General features: G+C 46.3%; 2 protein-coding genes across 2 annotated transcripts; both read right to left on the reverse strand.

Moving 5' to 3' along the window:
• Positions 1-43: 43 nt before the first annotated feature.
• LOC124286501 lies at positions 44-11120 on the reverse strand. Its single transcript, XM_046722875.1, has 18 exons — positions 10883-11120; positions 8776-8915; positions 7952-8105; positions 7440-7513; positions 6776-6983; positions 6072-6211; positions 5579-5753; positions 2894-3052; positions 2637-2646; positions 2487-2496; positions 2265-2336; positions 2073-2082; positions 1657-1666; positions 1465-1474; positions 1273-1282; positions 1049-1122; positions 857-866; positions 44-213 (listed from the first exon to the last, which is right to left on the reverse strand). Exons 1-18 carry the CDS (start codon positions 11118-11120, stop codon positions 44-46), a joined length of 1674 nt encoding a protein of 557 aa, XP_046578831.1.
• A 1300-nt stretch (positions 11121-12420) lies between these two features.
• Positions 12421-17219, reverse strand: LOC124286490. Its single transcript, XM_046722865.1, has 2 exons — positions 17108-17219; positions 12421-12732 (listed from the first exon to the last, which is right to left on the reverse strand). Exons 1-2 carry the CDS (start codon positions 17178-17180, stop codon positions 12452-12454), a joined length of 354 nt encoding a protein of 117 aa, XP_046578821.1. The 5' UTR covers positions 17181-17219; the 3' UTR covers positions 12421-12451.
• Between the last annotated feature and the right edge of the window lie 3280 nt (positions 17220-20499).

The following is a 20499-nucleotide window of genomic DNA, read 5'->3' on the forward strand; positions in this document are numbered from 1 at the left end:
TTCATCTGGACACATGGCATATACTCGTAGACTAGAGATGATATTACAGAAAAGTGTTACCCTCCTCGACTCGTCCTTTGACAGGAGCACTCCAAGGACCTTTGAGGTCCTGGGACACCGCCCGGATTTTGACCTTGTAGTGGGCTCCTGGCTCAAGGTTGCGGATGAGGTAACTGACGGCATCACTGTCCACCACTCTGCTCCCTCTGGAGCCTGTGGAGGGTTTAAAATATTCAGGTAAATGTCATTCTTCACAACGGCATATACTCATGTATATAATACGTCAGTTATTGCACTCTAACAGTGGAGGGGCGGTGGGGTAACCTAGTGGTTAAAGCGTTGGCTCGTCACGCCGGAGACCCGGGTTCGAATCCCCACATGGGTACAATGTGTGAAGCCCATTTCTGGTGTCTACCGCCGTGATGTTGCTGGAATATTGCTAAAAGCGGCGTAAAACTAAACTCAGTCAGTCAGTCAGTCAGTCTAACAGTGGAAGGAGAGGCATGTTAGTTTCCTCCCCAACCATCACCCTTAGAGGCTGTGAGTTCGCTTGAAGACTGACAGACATTTCTTTAAGAACATCACAGGTAATTGTTTTCCACAGGTACAACAGTAATTTGTTTGAGTAATTCCATTACATAATCTTTGCAAAGTTATACTTGCTCAAAGCTAACCTGAACAGTCTTGAACGCCACACAGAGCTCACCTGAACAGTCCTGAACGCCACACAGAGCTCACCTGAACAGTCCTGAACGCCACACAACGCTCACCTGAAGGTCACACAAAGCTCACCTGAACAGTCCTGAAGATCACACAGACCTTACCTGAACAGTCCTGAAGGTCACATAAAGCTCACCTGAACAGTCCTGAAAGTCACATAAAGCTAACCTGAACAGTCCTGAAGGTCACACAGACCTTACCTGAACAGTCCTGAAGGTCACATAAAGCTCACCTGAACAGTCCTTAAGGCCACACAAAGCTAACCTGAACAGTCCTGAAGGTCACATAAAGCTTACCTGAACAGTCCTGAAAGTCACACAAAGCTCACCTGAACAGTCCTGAAGGTCACATAAAGCTCACCTGAACAGTCCTGAAGGTCACATAAAGCTAACCTGAACAGTCCTGAAGGTCACATAAAGCTCACCTGAACAGTCCTGAAAGTCACACAAAGCTCACCTGAACAGTCCTGAAGGTCACATAAAGCTCACCTGAACAGTCCTGAAGGTCACACAAAGCTCACCTGAACAGTCCTGAAGGTCACATAAAGCTCACCTGAACAGTCCTGAAAGTCACACAAAGCTCACCTGAACAGTCCTGAAGGTCACACAAAGCTCACCTGAACAGTCCTGAAGGTCACACAAAGCTCACCTGAACAGACCTGAAAGTCACATAAAGCTCACCTGAACAGTCCTGAAAGTCACACAAAGCTAACCTGAACAGTCCTGAAGGTCACACAAAGCTCACCTGAACAGTCCTGAAAGTCACATAAAGCTCACCTGAACAGTCCTGAAGGTCACACAAAGCTCACCTGAACAGTCCTGAAGGCCACACAACGCTCATCTGAACAGTCCTGAAGGTCACACAAAGCTCACCTGAACAGTCCTGAAGGTCACACAAAGCTCACCTGAACAGTCCTGAAGGCCACACAACGCTCACCTGAACAGTCCTGAAAGTCACACAAAGCTCACTTGAACAGTCCTGAACGCCACACAGACCTTACCTGAACAGTCCTGAAGGTCACACAAAGCTCACCTGAACAGTCCTTAAGGCCACACAAAGCTCACCTGAACAGTCCTGAAGGTCACACAATGCTCACCTGAACAGTCCTTAAGGTCACACAAAGCTCACCTGAACAGTCCTGAACGTCACACAAAGCTCACCTGAACAGTCCTGAAGGTCACACAAAGCTCACCTGAACAGTCCTGAAGGCCACACAAAGCTCACCTGAACAGTCCTGAAGGCCATACAATGCTCACCTGAACAGCCCTGAACGCCACACAAAGCTCACCTGAACAGTCCTGAAGGTCACACAAAGCTCACCTGCATAGTCCTGAAGGTCACACAAAGCTCACCTGCACAGTCCTGAAGGTAACACAAACCTCACATGAACAGTCCTGAAGGTCGCACAACGCTCACCTGAACAGTCCTGAAGGTCACACAAACCTCACCTGCACAGTCCTATACGCCACACAACGCTCACCTGCACAGTCCTATACGCCACACAACGCTCACCTGAACAGTCCTGAACGCCACAAAAAACTCACCTGAGTCCTGTCCTCACTAACAAAGCTCACCTGAACAGTCCTGAAGGTCACACAAAGCTCACCTGAACAGTCCTGAAGGTCACACAAAGCTCACCTGAACAGTCCTGAAGGTCACACAAAGCTCACCTGCACAGTCCTGAAGGTCACACAAAGCTCACCTGCACAGTCCTGAAGGTCACACAGACCTCACCTGAACAGTCCTGAAGGTCACACAAAGCTCACCTGCACAGTCCTGAAACAGTCACCTGAACGTCCTGAAGGTCACACAACGCTCACCTGAACAGTCCTGAAGGTCACACAAAGCTCACCTGAACAGTCCTGAAGGTCACACAACGCTCACCTGAACAGTCCTGAAGGTCACACAAAGCTCACCTGAACAGTCCTGAAAGTCACACAGACCTTACCTGAACAGTCCTGAGGGTTACAAAAAGCTCACCTGAACAGTCCTGAAGATCACACAACGCTCACCTGAACAGTCCTTAAGGTCACACAACGCTCACCTGCACAGTCCATTACGCCACACAACGCTCACCTGAAGAGTTCTGAAGGTCACACAAAGCTCACCTGAACATATCCTGAAGGTCACACAAAGCTCACCTGAAGAGTCCTAAAGACTACACAAGGCTCACCTGAACAGCGGTCAGCAGTCCCTGACAGCGGGCAGTATGACAGGAGGTAACTGGTGATGTGGGCGAGGTTCTGTCGACAGTCAGAGGGTCTCCACTCCACGTGCACACTCAGAGGGGGCTGACTCGTGGAAAGTCGGAACCCATCGGGGGCTGGAGGGACTGCAAAGGTCATTTCAAACTTTGACACGAACTCAACTCATCGTGTTGTAGTGTTTTTTTAATGTTAATTGATACGTTTTTACATAACAATCGATCCTTCGCTTGAAGTCCTATGAATATTCATGAGGCAGTGATATGCTAATAGACAAAGTGAACTGAGCCGTTATGAATATCCCTGATGATCGTGTGATGACTATGAAGTTTGAAATGCTACAGTGTAAACTGGCGTATATTTTGGCGTTTTTCCAATCGACAAGAGGTACTGCTCTAAATGACTCACAGGTGCAAGAGGAAGCCACCCGTGCGAAAAACACACACGACGTCTATTCACCATGGTCTAGCAGACAGAGCGCTTGCCGAAAGCGGAATATTGGTGGTTTTATCCCGGCAACGTGATACAAAAGACGTTAACTGATGGTGCTTGTGATTTCAGCATTTACGAAATACATCCAGGACTGGTCGACGAGAATCCGCGTACTTAAAATTGTAGCTTGGTATCTCAGTGGGCAAATACCATAAAGCCAGCATTAGTCTGGACCAGTACAAGCAGCAACACCAGACAGGCCTGATCATCGCTCCGCACGTGAAACATTCTGTAACAGCACGTTAAACGCCATTTCCCCACACCCTCGTCAATATTCAAATCACCGTACGATTCATAAGCATGTGGCTGTCAAGTAGTGATTGTGCCTGGTGTACAACACCAGCTTAAAGAGCTTACCCTGTTCCACAGTGGCAATCATCACAAACACATGCAGCGGCAAGTAAAGTGTCAACATGAATAAACAACAGAGTATATGAAAATAGAAAATCATCAGCCATCATTGCCAAAATATTGGGAAATTTTGTCCACGTTAAAGGCTGGAATTATGAATGCTAAAAAGGCCTCATCTCTAACAGACAAAGCAAGTCCAAATATGAGGAAAACGCGTTTTACTAATCTGTTACCATCACACTGGCCGTTACTGCCAATATATAAAATCCTATATACTCAAGGAAAAATAAAGGACATTTATATATACAATGAGGACACTGATTGGAAGAATGCCCAGACGTTGCCAGACAGTGTCGAGAGAAGGGGGCCCGATACTGACCTTCATTTATACCATAAACAATGACTCAAGTCTGTTATATTTGACGTGATTAAATTCTGAAATTTTATGCGATCTCATTTTTTTTCTCTAAGTATATATATATATATACTATCGACCAAAAATAAGGGAACTTAGAAATTGAATGCAGCAAGCGTAGAGGTGAAAGGGTGCGTTACCGTAGCGTTGCACCCGAACGCAACATCCAATGACAATGAAACTCCACATGATGCATTACCAACACGTGATGCACGCGTACGTGCACACAGAAGTCAATCTCTGTCAACGTATTGGAGAACTCACAATCACTAATGCAAGAGAGTTGAACGCATGCTGAAAAATGTCTCCGAGGCAGTATGATTATCTCAATGAACAAACAAAATGGAGAATTGTGGTGATGATAGAGGGGGGGACATCACTGTGTCAAGTTGCCCGAATGTTGGGTAAATCAAAAAGTGTAATTTCACGCCTGTGGGACAAGTACCGTCAAACAGGTGGGGTTGCAATGAGACCTGGGCGTGGCAGACCAAAATCAACGACATCACGACAGGATCGTCTCATTACATAAATGGCCCTACGCAATAGGTTCAAATCAGCACCTGCCATCAACAGGGAATTCCGTACACTCACTGTGCTCTATCAAGCACGTCTGAAAGCAAGGCGGCCTTTCAAGGGTGTTACCCTTACAGCTCACCATAGGCGCCAAAGATTTGCATGGGCTAGGCAGCATCAGGGACGGGCTTTGCGCCATTGGCGTTACACCATGTTCTCAGATGAGTCAAGGTTTTGCCTCAGATTCACAGATGGCAGAAAACGTTGTTGGCGCCGTAGCGGTGAGCGGTATGCCAGAGCGGCAATTATTGACCATGATCGATATGGGGGTGTTAGTGTCATGGTGTGGGGCGATATTACACATGACAGGCGATCAGATCTGGTCATCGTTAATGGATCCTTGACTGGTCAGCGATACGTTGACGAAATTTTGCATCCTGTCATGGCTCCACTGGCTAGAATTATCGGCAGGAATTTTCAATTCCAAGACGATAATGCCAGACCACATCGTGCCCAAGTTGTCAGCGCTTATCTCTGACAAGAGGACTTACAGACATTGGACTGGCCCTCTAAGTCCCCAGACATGTCCCCAATTGAGCATCTGTGGGACGTTCTCGGTCGGAGGGTGTATGCCTGGGACCCCGCATCCATCAATCTGGCCCAGCTTGGTGCAGCTCTTTGGGCAATACCACGGGCAACCATCCGGAAATTAATCAACAGTATGCCATCAAGGCGTCGTGAATGTGTTGCCCAACATGGTGGACACACCAGATATTGAACTTTACGCCCACATTTGATTTTGTGGACATTCAGAGCAATTTCACATTCACTGTCATTTCATCAGTTCCCTTACTTTTTGTTGGTAGTATATATTACACCTTACCTTTGTGTTGTGCATAGACACAATGATCCCACTTGATGGAGGTCCAGACTGGACCTCCAGGGGCAGACAACTGCGCTGAGAAGCCCACCATGAGGCGCTGGTTAGCTATCACGTGACCGGTATCGAAGGTCAGATTCCGTTGGTCACAAGACACGGTCTCCCACTGAACCGAGGCCTGAAAGTTGAAAGTCTTTTAAAATGAAGCCGGACCTGCACGCCTTGTCATGCTCCTCGGTAGATATGTTTAAATAGGACTGTTTTTCACACACATACTGCCAGCAGATAAATATGCGTGCTTATAATCGTGTTGTACTGCACTCAGTGTTGTGATATGTTGTGCTTACAGAGTTGTGCTCACAGTATTGTGTTTTGGTTGTGCTGTGCTGTGCCTTGTGATCAGATATGCTGCATTGGATTCTCTATGCTGTGTGATCCTGTGTTGTGTTATTGTGTCTGGCTGTGTTGTGTTATTGTGTCTGGTTGTGTCGCTCACCTGACACAAGTTCGTCAGGTCTGCTGTCTGACACCAATACGCTGTACAGTTGTGCTGTTCCCGACCCCCCGAGTCCCAGAGGAAGGTGATGTTGGTGTCACCCTCTCCACCCGCCACCCAGAAGTCCCGCAGGGTCAGCTCTGAAATACAGCACCCCTACATAGTAAAACCCTACACCGCAACTGTACATAGCGAGACACACCCAGTCCGCACATACTATATACAGATACCAAACAGCATATTATGTACTATACCACAAGATAGCATGTCAAAAACCTAGAAACCGTGTCTGAGCAATATAGAACTATCGAATCCAGGATAAAATCCACCCGGACAAAATCCACCCCAAAACTGCAACCTAGGACAAAATCCACCCGGACAAAATCCACCCCGGACAAAATCCACCCCTAATAAAATCCACCCTAAGAAAAAAAAACCTAATGACATGTTTAGTCATCTTGCCACATTTAAAAAAACGCAAACAACGGCCGACGCAATTTGAGAAGGGTGGATTTTGTCCATTTTTTTGTTAAGAAGAGGTGGATTTTGTCCGGGGTGGCAATTTTGGGGTGGATTTTGTCCGGTCACCAGAACTATCAAACATACAAACAACATGTCCGACACATGAGTTCCCTGATCAGACCTGCGTTGTGGTGGTCTAACCTGACCTATTGATGATATGTACAGGGGCGACAAGTTCTTACCTGACCTCCGTGATGGTATATACAGGGACGACGAGGGCGACATCCCGACGTTGTTGACCGCGGACACGTCACACCACAGTCCACGCCGGTCAGTGGGAATGTCCATCGTCGCTGAGAACCTCCCGGGACCAACACGTCTCTCCCCCTCATCTTCACACTGGACGCTGTAGCCTTGCATCTCCCCGTTCTCCTCCTTGGGCGACAGAAGCTGTGGACATGGTCATGTGTATACCTTCAGTGGATCCCATAAACCCCGGAGCTATCAATCTCTCCCAACGATGACATGGTGATATTTCTTCTTTTTTGTTTATGATGACTGCCAAAACCATGTATACTGTTTTCAATGCCTTGAATCAATAACTCCCATTGGTTAAAATCGCACTTGTGATAGCCGGTATCACTATGGTCGTGATGCTGAAAAGGCTCTTCTACCTACCTGCTAGTAGAGTATAACTCTCACATCAACAGTTACAGACACGGCTCTTCTACCTACCTGCCAGTAGAGTACAACCCTCCCATGAACAGTTCCAGATACGACTCTTCTACCTACCTGCCAGTAGAGTATAACCCTCCCATCAACAGCTTCAGACACGGCTCTTCTACCTACCTGCCAGTAGAGTATAACCCTCCCATCAACAGTTCCAGACACGGCTCTTCTACCTACCTGCCAGTAGAGTACAACCCTCCCATCAACAGCTCCAGACACGGCAGGTGATACACGTGGTGCTCTTCCTGGAACTAAAAGCCAAGTAATTCAGAATCAACGCATTGTTGATATGTTTTAACTTGAGGGATGAAATTTTTGAAGCGGTGTGTTACAAAACATCTGTCTGGATAAACGGGTAGTCAACATATTGGTTACAACCAGAAATCAGCGCCGCCGAAATACGATCCATGGCACTACCTCCTGGCAGCAACAGTATCACCCTGAGCCTACATATCTGCCACCTACCGGCGTCCAGCGTCTTGGCAGCAACAGTATCACCCTGAGCCTACATGTCTGCCACCTACCGGCGTCCAGCGTCTTGGCAGCAATAGTATCACCCTGAGCCACCTACCGGCGTCCAGCGTCTTGGCAGCAATAGTATCACCCTGAGCCTACATGACTGCCACCTACCGGCGTCCAGCGTCTTGGCAGCAATAGTATCACCCTGAGCCTACATGACTGCCACCTACCGGCGTCCAGCGTCTTTACAGTCATGACGGATCCATAACTCCAGTAACCATCCTGGCGATGACGTTCTCGACACTGCACGTTGATGGTATAATTAGTTGATGGACTCAGGCTCGACAAGTTTGTCTGGGTAAGGTCCGTTTGAATGCTGTGTATCTGAAATTAAAGATAAGGGATTTATTGAAGATCCAGTGGCTAAGTTTTGTAATGAAAATCAAAAACATAGTTAAGAGTTGATCTAAGTTGACCTCCGTTTATCTCAGTACTTAGAGACAGAAATTTTACAGGGAATTGCACCGCTTTATGTGGAGTGCCAAACTTACTCTTCAGTTCTCACATTTGCTAATGATGACCAAACAATAGCATAGTGTAAAAAACACAAAGCTATCCGTATTTGTTTTTGGTGCTAAAAGAAAAGACAAGAAACGCAAGATCCTGGCTAGCTATTCTCGAAACGTTCGTAGCCCTACGAACTTCTTAAGCCCATTCTTAACACATGGGCTACGATCAAAGTTAAGAATTCTTAGGGCTACGAACGTTTCGAGAATAAGGGCTCTGCTGCCCACCCGACTATGTGCAGGGTCTTGAGCGATTGAATCACGTTTTACTCGTGAACGTCAGAACCACTTCACCAACGTACCATCTCATCAGGGTCCGGATCCACAAAGCGTTCGTAACGTTACGACTTGTCGTAACTTTATAGTTTATCATAGGCTTACGAATGTCGTAGCGCCACGAAAGTTTTGTGGATCGGGACCTAGGATCGTTAAAAACACTTCGAGGATGAAGTCAATCAATAAATAAGCTTCAAGTTCGTTTGACGCACCTGTTCATCGTTGTCCCACTCAACCAAACACGTGACTCGAAACGTATACGTAAGTGCATCATCAGGTGGTTGCCAAGACAACTGTAGAGTCCGCGCTGTCGTATTTCTGACAACAACACCCCTGACTGCTTTGGGGATGACTGTAACATAGAACTATAACATTGCAGGAACAAATACAAGCCAACAACAGTTACATAGAACTATAACATTGCAGGAACAAATACAAGCCAACAACAGTTACATAGAACTATAACATTGCAGGAACAAATACAAGCCAACAACAGTTACATAGAACTATAACATTGCAGGAACAAATACAAGCCAACAACAGTTACATAGAACTATAACATTGCAGGAACAAATACAAGCCAACAACAGTTACATAGAACTATAACATTGCAGGAACTAACACAAGCCAACAACAGTTACATAGAACTATAACATTGCAGGAACTAACACAAGCCAACAACAGTTACATAGAACTATAACATTGCAGGAACTAATACAAGCCAACAACAGTTACATAGAACTATAACATTGCAGGAACTAACACAAGCCAACAACAGTTACATAGAACTATAACATTGCAGGAACTAACACAAGCCAGCAACAGTTACATAGAACTATAACATTGCAGGAACTAACACAAGCCAACAACAGTTACATAGAACTATAACATTGCAGGAACTAACACAAGCCAACAACAGTTACATAGAACTATAACATTGCAGGAACTAACACAAGCCAACAACAGTTACACAGTTACATAGAACTATAACATTGCAGGAACTAACACAAGCCAACAACAGTTACATAGAACTATAACATTGCAGGAACTAACACAAGCCAACAACAGTTATATAGAACTATAACATTGCAGGAACTAACACAAGCCAACAACAGAACTATAACATTATAGAACTATAACATTGCAGGAACTAACACAAACCAACAACACAGTTACATAGAACTATAACATTGCAGGAACTAACACAAGCCAACAACAGTTACATAGAACTATAACATTGCAGGAACTAACACAAGCCAACAACAGTTACATAGAACTATAACATTGCAGGAACTAACACAAGCCAACAACAGTTACATAGAACTATAACATTGCAGGAACTAACACAAGCCAACAACAGTTATATAATAGAACATTATAACATTGCAGTTATATAGAACTATAACATTGCAGGAACTAACACAAGCCAACAGTTACATAGAACTATAACATTGCAGGAACTAACACAAGCCAACAACAGTTACATAGAACTATAACATTGCAGGAACTAACACAAATAACAACAGTTACATAGAACTATAACATTGCAGGAACTAACACAAGCCAACAACAGTTACATAGAACTATAACATTGCAGGAACTAACACAAGCCAACAACAGTTACATAGAACTATAACATTGCAGGAACTAACACAAGCCAACAACAGTTACATAGAACTATAACATTGCAGGAACTAACACAAGCCAACACACAGTTAACATTGCAGGAACTAAACAAACCAACAACAGTTACATAGAACTATAACATTGCAGGAACTAACACAGCCAACAACAGTTACACAGAACTATAACATTGCAGGAACTCACACAAGCCAAGCAACAGTTAGAGAACTATAACATTGCAGGAACTAACACAAGCCAACAACAGTTACATAGAACTATAACATTGCAGGAACTAACACAAGCCAACAACAGTTAGAACTATAACATTGCAGGAACTAACACAAGCCAACAACAGTTACACAGAACTATAACACTGTAGGAACAAACACAAGCCAACAACAGTTAGACAGAAGTATAACACTGTAGGAACAAACACAAGCCAACAACAGTTACATAGAACTATAAAGAAACCTGATACCCAACCATTGCTTGTTTCTGAATGTGTATATTACAGGCATTCACGTGTGTTCTGTGGTAGTAGAAACTGTTGTTCAATTGCTTGCACTCATTGTCAGTGGCGGCAAACATATGAAGTGCTCGTAAAATATCGAATACTGTGTTTTTAGAGTTATCGTCCCTTGGTTGTTGTCTACGCGGTCGACTGACCATTCTGTACTATTTTACAATGTTTCTCACCTACATCCATCGGGTTGACGTGGAAGAGTTCAGACGTCGAGGTCACATTTCGTCCGCTGTACAGGAGCTGTACTTGGAAGTCGTACAGCGTATACAGGTCAGATCCAGGCGGCAGTGAGAAGGATCTGTTCGTGCCAGTTTCAACAGACGCTTCTGACCTGGATCCATACCCCACAAAGTTACATATACTCCAGTATGTTACACGATTAATTCTGTCTACTTTAACGTGCACCCACATTCTGTTATAAAAATGCTGAAACCACCACTTCTCAAACTGAGCATTTGAGTTAAATAGGGGGACGAGTCTTCTTGGAGGTTACGGAAAGGGGCGAGTGGTAACGAATGATACTTATGCTCATGGTGAAGGGGAATGTTCTTTTAGCAAAGATATTTTATGACTACAGTAAAATGTTTAGGAATTATTAGGAATTATTTCTTCTTCGGTAAGGCCTGGAACGGGCTTTACACACCATTAAACTCAGGTTTACATATACACATATGACTAACGACAAACGGGATCGGGTGACAGTAACGCACCCGTCGTAAGACACCCGGCCGGTGATGTGTTGCGGGTGGAGGTAGTCTCGGGGTAGGGAGTAACTCACCTGTGGTAAGACACCCGGCCGGTGATGTGTTGTGGTGGAGGTAGTCTCGGGGTAGGGAGTAACTCACCTGTGGTAAGACACCCGGCCGGTGATGTGTTGTGGGAGTAACTCACCCGTGGTAAGACTAATCCCGACCACTCGGCGTAGGGAGTAACTCACCAGTGGTAAGACGGTGATGTGTTGTGGGTGGAGGTAGTCTCGGGTAAGTAGGGAGTAACTCACCCGTGGTAAGACACCCGACCGGTGATGTGTTGTGGTGGAGGTAGTCTCGGGGTAGGGAGTAACTCACCCGTGGTAAGACACCCGACCGGTGATGTGTTGTGGGTGGAGGTAGTCTCGGGGTAGGGAGTAACTCACCCGTGGTAAGACACCCGACCGGTGATGTGTTGTGGGTGGAGGTAGTCTCGGGGTAGGGAGTAACTCACCCGTGGTAAGACACCGACCGGTGATGTGTTGTGGGTGGAGGTAGTCTCGGGGTAGGGAGTAACGCACCCCTGGTAAGACACCCGACCGGTGATGTGTTGTGGGTGGAGGTAGTCTCGGGGTAGGAGTAACGCACCCGTGGTAAGACACCCGACCGGTGATGTTTTCCGGATAGAGGTAGTCTCGGGGTAGGTTGTAGGAACACTGGAGTTGCTGAGACTGGGTGGTGCAGTTCAAGCTCGTCACTGCAGCTAGGGGATCTGACCACAACAAGGTAACAACAAAAGACTTATCACGGACGTATCTCTAGTATTTCTCTTGTCGCTAAGTAAATATTCATAACGATTCCATAGGAACCAAAAGACCAATAAAACTTCTGCTTAGATGTATTTTTTAATAAACTAGTAGCGGAACATTTCGATCTTGTGAAATTGCGAAACTTAAGTTTCGTGCGGGTTAAAATAATGTTTTGAAGAAAAATCCGTTTAAATTATAGTAAATTAAATTTATTAAAGTGCGATTTTTGTGTATTGGTTGGCCTTTACTTACAGTCCACTTCAACCGACGCATACCCCAGGCCAAAGTCTCCACCCGGGGTGGACAGGGTACAGTAGTACATGCCGGCGTCAGAGGGTGACGTCACCTTCACCTCTATCGTCGCCGACGTCACCGTCTGGTTCACAACCCTGCCGATGGACGTGTTGGTGTTTGGACGTCGTATCCAGATAGCGGAGGAGTTGACAAGCAAACTGTCGTCTGTGATGGCGCATTTAAACCCAATCGTCTCTCCGATAAAGACTCGATCGAGGTTTGTTTGAAGCTCTGGGAATGAGACGCACGTGTGATCAGGAACGGAGTGGATTTATTTACCATTAGCAGGACATTCCATCTCACAATGAATGGTTTTACACATTGAGATATTTCATAGCGTAACGACGAATGAAATACAAGGGGATCGTTGGTCAAGACATTAACAGAAGACATTCACTGAAACGTCGCTGTCACACGAGACTTTTAAAATCTTGACGTAACTTTGTCATGGATTAGCGACTGTGTGACGATGATCCTAAAGGTTTTGAGGGGACTCGATTTGTGTTTTACATTTACGAATTCATGTATCTACCTTTGTTGTGTTTATTCGACATAAAGATTGCTATTACCCTTAAGATCAATTTGTCGAATTATGATTGGTCAATAGCTAAAGCATACGAAACCTTGTTACCTTTAAGATAAAGCGTCGTTTTGGTTATTTTCTATTGAATGATGGTTTTTAAAGAGAGCTTAAGGGTAATACATTTTCACACAGTGTTTCGAAAGGGTGCGCCACAGGAAAAATGGAATTTACAAGGGTCTTACAGTCCTGTACACGCTTTCAAAACTCTGTGTAACTAATAATATCTCCGTAACAATATGGGACTTATGCCAATTATCAAAGCTGCAAAATCTTGTGATTTTAGGTCCACTGTGTGTGTAAATGAGCGAGTGAGTTGAGTCTAACCCCGAGTTTAACAGTGTTCCAGTTTTATCACATCATGTCATCTCAATGCTGGTAATAACGTCCGAATTGATGCAGGCCTCAGGCGTTGGGAACTGGTATTCGGATCAACAATCATAGGATCCGGATATCTACAGGGGACGAAACTCTGCACAACGGATAGGGCGTCTTGTATGACTGGGCCACCCTTGAGTGCATTGGACCACCTTATGACCAGATTTTTATGATAATCATTATTGTTATTACATGTCATTGTCAGTGACCAAAGTAGGCCACTGTTGGCCCAAATCGCAGACCCGAGTTTCGTCCCTTCGGCCTCCTAGCTATGGACGTTTGGATTCCCTGGTCCACCCTCGTGGTTTAATTGGTCAGCCCCACACTTGTGCAAGCGTGTTTGTCAAAATTACACATTTTCTGCATCACTTCGGGCTTTTCTCTGACATTCTTAGTTAAACAGTGTTCAAAGCATGGTCAAGCGGAACATGACAATGCACTCTATGGAAATATACTAAGCAGCAAAAGAAACGTCAGTTTGGAATTCTCCTTTGCAGAAACGGATAACTGTAAACTCCTTTAATGTTTTGATTGTACATTTTTGACAACATCTCCAACTTTACCTGAGCAAAGACATTCCTTCCCAAACTCAGAATTGAAGCCAGGAAATGGTCTCAAAAACGCAACTTGATCTCGGAGACGGTACGGTGTTGTCCATGTTTTTTATGCAACTCATGCTGCACGTGCTGTTCACAAGGACCAGCCCTATTAAATGCACCCCCAAACCTGGTTGAAACATTCACATTACAACGTCAGCAGGATGCCCCTTCTCACGACAGCTCAGAAGTACCAGGCGCTAGGAAGACTTGAAGCTGGTCACACTGCACAAGCCATTGCCAATCACTTCCAGGTCAACGTTCGGACCATCTACAGGCTGCAGCAACGTTTCCGGGCCACCAACACCACAAATGATCGTGCCCGTACTGGCAGACCAAGGGTGACCACAAGACGACAAGACCGCCATGTTGTGCGACAGCATGTACAGAATCCCTTCATGTGAGATATTTGTTCATAGCGTAACGACGAATGAAAAATACAAGGGGATCGCGGTTGGTCAAGACATTAAAGAAAAGATTCACTGAACGTCGCTGTCACACGAGACTTTTAAATCTTGACGTAACTTTGTCATGGATTAGCTGACTGTGACGATGATCCTAAAGGATTCGAGGGGACTCGATTGTGTTTTACATTTACGAATTCATGTATCTACACCTTTGTCGTGTTTATTCGACATAAAGATTGCTAGTACCCTTAAGATCAATTTTGTCGAATTATGATTGGTCAATAGCTGAAAGCATACGAAACTCTTGTTACCTTTAAGATAAAGCGTCGTTTCTGGTTATTTTCATTGAATGATGGTTTTTAAAGAGATCTTAAGGGTAATATATTTTCACACAGTGTTTCGAAAGGGTGCGCCAGGAAAATGGAATTTACAAGGGTCTTACAGTCCTGTACACGCTTTCAAAACTCTGTGTAACTAATAATATCTCCGTAACAATATGGGACTTATGCCAATTATCAAGGCTGCAAAATCTTGTGATTTTAGGTCCACAGAGATTAATTCCCGTGTGTAAATGAGCGAGTGGAGTTGAGTCTAACCCCGAGTTTAACAGTGCGTTCCAGTTTTATCACATCATGTCATCTCAATGCTGGTAATAACGTCCGAATTGATGCAGGCTCCAGGCGTTGGGAACTGGGATTCGATCAACAATCATAGGATCCCTGATATCTAGGGGGACGAAAACTCTGCACAACGGATAGGGCGTCTTGTATGACTGGGGCCACCCTTGAGTGCATTGGACCACCTTACCACCAGATTTTATTGATAATCATTATTGTTATTACATGTCATTGTCAGTGACCAAAGTAGGCCACTGTTGGCCCAAATCGCAGACCCGAGTTTCGTCCTCCTTCGGCCTCCTAGCTATGGACGTTTGATTCCCCGGTCCACCTCGTGGTTTAATTGGTCAGCCCCACACTTGTGCAGGCGTGTTTGTCAAAATTACACATTTTCTGCATCACTTTCTCTGACATTCTCAGGTTAAACAGTGTTCAAAGCATGGTCAAGCTGAACATGACAATGCACTCTATGGAAATATACTAAGCAGCAAAAGAAACGTCAGTTTAGAATTTTCCTTCGCAGAAACGGATAACTGTAAACTCCTTTAATGTGTTGATTGTTTATTTTTGAAAACATCTCCAACTTTACCTAAGCAAAGACATTCCTTCCCAAACTCAGAATTGAACCCTAGAAATGGTCTCGAAAACACAACCTGATCTTGGACATGGTACAGTGTTCTCCATGTTTTTCATGCAACTCATGCTGCACTTGCTGTTCACAAGGACCAGCCCTATAAAATGCACCATAAACCTGGTTGAAACATTCACATTACAATGTCAGCAGGATGCCCCTTCTCACGACAGCTCAGAGGAACCAGGCTCTAGCAAGACTTAAAGCTGGTCACACTGCACAAGCCGTTGCCAATCACTTCCAGGTCAACGTTCGGACCATCTACAGACTGCAGCAACGTTCCGGGCCACCAACACCACAAGTGATCGTCCCCCTACTGGCAGACCAAGGGTGACCACAAGACGACAAGACCGCCATGTTGTGCGACAGCATGTACAGAATCCCTTCATGCAGGCAACCGAAACATCACACCAGACAGTGGGAACACACGGAAGACCAATCAGTGCAGATACAGTACGCCGACGTCTTAACAGCGGGAACCTCCATTGCCGAGACCATACCGTGAACCTATCCTCGCCCCTCGTCATCGGCGTGAACGTCTACAGTTTGCCCTACAACACCAAAACTGGGGATACAGGCAATGGAGAACTGTTCTGTTCACAGATGAGAGCCGGTACTGCGTATCAACTGCAGATGGCAGAACAAGAATATGGCGACGACGTGGCCAGTTTTACTCAGACCAATGTGTTATGGAAAGAGTCTCATGGGGAGGTGCAAGCATCATGGTATGGGGTGGAATAGGCCTGAACCAGAGAGTGGGTCCTGTGGTGTTCCAGAACCTTGGTCCAGGGAGAGGAGGCGGCATCACAGCGGTGCGCTACATCGACCAAGCTTTCAGACCCCATGTCATACCACATTTCGCACGTCACCGGAACAACATTTTCCAGCATGATAACGCCTGGGCCCATACTGCCAGAGCTACATGGGACTTCCTACAGCAGAACGGTGTCAACATTATGCAGTGGCCAGCACTTTGTCCTGATTTAAACCCAGTTGAACATATTTGGGTTGAAATTCAGAGGAGACTGAATAATGTCATACCAAGGCCGAACACAGCCGATTTATTGCGCCAGGCCTTTCTCAGAGTGTGGTTCAAGGTGTCAATGGCCTTCATCAATCGATTGGTGCACTCCATGCATAGACGCTGTGCTGCAGTTATTGCCGCTCGTGGTGGTCACACTAGATACTGAAGTCAAGAGTCTGAATAGACTGCAAACGTTCACGTAATGTCTTGGAATTGTGCTGAATTATTCATTGATGTGTCAAAATATTGTACACAAAAAAATGTTCCTCTTATTATGTCCATTTCTGTAATGATTTGATTACAGTGCCTATCTAATTTTGATTTCGTACTGACGTTTCTTTTGCGGCTGAGTATATATACATCTAAAATTTACTTCCGTATCTGTCTGGGCGGAAGGACACCGACGTTGATATGATGGAAATTAACATCATCAGTGACCTTGACATTGGACAGGTGCGGCGTGACCAGAGGATGGGGAGACAATCCTGTGTGATGAAGGTTGGAATTAGAGAATGAGACCTGCAATAAACAAAGAGCCAATTGCTGCAAACAAATTCTTTTACGAGGGACACGAGAGACAAATTGCAATTCCACCGTAGTGGTTCTGTGTACATACTGAGCGGATGGCAAACTTCAGCAAAACAACAGCAATAAACATACACGTGAACATTAATTTAGCCCCACCTGAATCCAGGCCCCCTAACATTGGCCAAAGGTGATCATATCCTAGCATACGTGAATTATTGAAAGTATTCCGAAACATGCATGTATCACTGGTTCAATCTTATCCTTTGGTGTATATCTTCCATTGTATTGCTGTACAAGGGCGCGTGACCCGTTTCGTCTCATTCACAGAATGATTCATTCATAGAGTTACATTTCCACTTACAAATATAAAGAAATCTTAATTTATGTGTAAGAAGATGATTAGCAGTGTTATTTTATTTCACGTGTAGGTATAATCTATGATATACAGTAGCACAGAACATCGATAATTTGCAATGTGGAATCGAATCCGGACCTATTGGTTGACGAACGTTGATATCCACTGGGGCTACCCCAGTGCCATTTCATTAAAATGGCGAAGAGTTTGGTGTGACCTGGAAACGGTTATTCCAGTACGAGGAGTTATAAGGAGCAGAATTACAGTCAGTAATATCTTTGAAATGTTACACACAAACTCTTTGTCTGTTCAGGGTTAAACTTATCCCATGGGTCACTTTACACCGGCAATGTTTTTTGCATTAGTTCAAGCACGGTCTTGTAACTACCTGGATATACCGCCCCTGGATATACCGCCCCTGGATATATCGCCCCTGGATATGCCACCCCAGGATATGCCGCCCCTGGATATACCGCCCCTGGATATACCGCCCCTGGATATACCGCCCTGGATATGCCACCACTGGATATATCGCCCCTGGATATGCTGGATATATCCCTGGATATACCGCCCCCTGGATATATCGCCCTGGATATACCGCGCCCCGCCCTGGATATACCGCCCCTGGATATGCCATCCCTGGATATACCACCCCTGGATATACCGCCCCTGGATATACCTGGATAAATTGCCCTGGATATACCGCCCTGGAAATATACCGATATACCACCCTGGATATACCGCCCCTGGATATACTGCCCCTGATATGCCCCTGGATATACCGCCCCTGTGAATTGCCAAGCCCTGGAATTACATCCCTGGATATACCTGGATATACCCCTGGATATACCGCTCCTGGATATACCGCCCCTGGATATGCCACCCCTGGATATACACCCCTGGATACCGCCCCTATACCGCCCCTGCACCCCTGGATATACCGCCCCTGGATATACCGCCCCCCTGGATATACCGCCCCTGGATATACCGCCCCTGGATATACCGCCCCTGGATATACCGCCCCTGGATATACCGCCCCTGGAATTGCTGCCCCTGGATATACCGCCCCTGGATATACTGCCCCTGGATATACCGCCCCCTTGATATACCGCCCCTCGATATACGCGCCCCCGCCCTGGATATGCCGCCCCTGGATATACCGCCCCTGGATATACCGCGCCCTGGAATTGCTATATATACCCTGGAATTGCCACCCCTGATATACCTTTGCCGCCCTGGATATACCGCCCCTGGATATACCGCCCTGGATATGCCACCCCTGGATATGCCACCCCTGGAAATATCGCACCTGGACATGCCACACCTGGATATACGGCCCCTGGATATACCGCCCCTGGATATACCGCCCCTGGATATGCCGCCCCTGGATATGCCACCCCTGGATATGCTACCCTGGATATACCGCCTCTGGAATTGCTGCCCTGGATATACCACCCTGGATATACATCCCTGGATATACCGCCCTGGATATACCGCCCCTGGAATTGCCGCCCCAGGATATACCGCCCTGGAATTGCCACCCTGGATATACCGCCCCTGGAATTGCCCTCTGGATATACCGCCCCTGGAATTGCTGCCCTGGATATACTACCCCTGGATATACCGCCCTATACTGCCCTGGATATTGCCGCCTGGATATACCGCCCCTGGATATATTGCGCCTGGAATTGCCGCCCCTGGATATACCGCCTCTGAAATTGCCGCCCGTGGATATACAACCCCTGGATATACCGCCCCTGGATATACCGCCCCTGGATAAACCGCCCCTGGATATGCCGCCCCTGGAATTGCCGCCCCTGGATATACCGCCTCTGGATATACCGCCCCTGGATATACTGCCCGTGGATATACCGCCCCTGGATATACCGCCCCTTGATATATCGCCCCTGGATATACCGCCCCTGGATATACCGCCCCTGGATATATCGCCCCTGGATATACCGCGCCTCTGGATATACCGCCCCTGGATATACTGCCCCTGGATATACTGCCCCTGGATATACCGCCCCTGGATATACCGCCTCTGGATATATCGCCCCTGGATATACCGCCCCTGGATATACCGCCCCTGGATATATCGCCCCTGGATATACCGCCTCTGGATATACCGCCCCTGGATATACTGCCCCTGGATATATCGCCCCTTGATATACCGCCCCTTGAATTGCCACCCCTGGATATACCACCCCTGGATATACTGCCCTGGATATCCCGCCCCTTGATATACCGCCCCTCGATATACCGCCCCTGGAATTGCCGCCCCTGGATATACCGCCACTGGATATACCGCCCCTGGAATTGCCGCCCCTCGATATACCGCCCCTCGATATACCGCCCCTGGAATTGCCGCCCCTCGATATACCGTCCCTCGATATACCGCCCCTGGAATTGCCGCCCCTGGATATGCCGCCCCTGGAATTGCCAACCCTGGAATTGCCGCCCCTGGATATACCGCCCCTTGATATACCGCCCCTGGATATACCGTCCCTGGATATACCAGCCCTGGATATACCGCCCCTGGAATTGCCGCCCCTGGATATACCGCCCCTTGATATACCGCCCCTGGATAAACCGTCCCTGGATATACCGCCCCTGGATATACCGTCCCTGGATATACCAGCCCTGGATATACCGCCCCTGGAATTGCCGCCCCTGGATATACCGCCCCTGGAATTGCCGCCAAAATTTGTCTGGACGGATGGTGGCGGTATATCCAGGTTTAGCTGTACATTTTTTTAAATTTACATTTACAGACCAAAAAAGAACCAAAGAAAGAAGGGTCTCTTTAAAGACCAAGAGAAGATATTTAGGAAGTAAGGACCAAGTGTTCCCATGGAGATATATATGACGGTAGGGATTGA

Source organism: Haliotis rubra, unplaced genomic scaffold (assembly GCF_003918875.1).
Source record: "Haliotis rubra isolate DU_JTF1 unplaced genomic scaffold, ASM391887v1 Scf385, whole genome shotgun sequence".
Taxonomy (NCBI): Eukaryota; Metazoa; Mollusca; class Gastropoda; order Lepetellida; family Haliotidae; genus Haliotis; species Haliotis rubra.

Excerpts from the sequence above, each read along its gene's own strand:
- LOC124286490 (XM_046722865.1), bottom strand. The coding sequence starts at position 17,180 with ATGTCAAGGTCACTGATGATGTTAATTTCCATCATATCAACGTCGGTG. Across the intron at positions 12,733-17,107 it reads CCGCCCAGACAGATACGGAA|AGCTTCAAACAAACCTCGAT; the intron begins GTAAATTTTAGA and ends TCTCATTCCCAG.
- LOC124286501 (XM_046722875.1), bottom strand. The coding sequence starts at position 11,120 with ATGTGGGTGCACGTTAAAGTAGACAGAATTAATCGTGTAACATACTGG. Across the intron at positions 8,916-10,882 it reads CGTCAACCCGATGGATGTAG|TCATCCCCAAAGCAGTCAGG; the intron begins GTGAGAAACATT and ends TCTATGTTACAG. Across the intron at positions 6,984-7,439 it reads GGGTTGTACTCTACTGGCAG|CTTCTGTCGCCCAAGGAGGA; the intron begins GTAGGTAGAAGA and ends CCATGTCCACAG.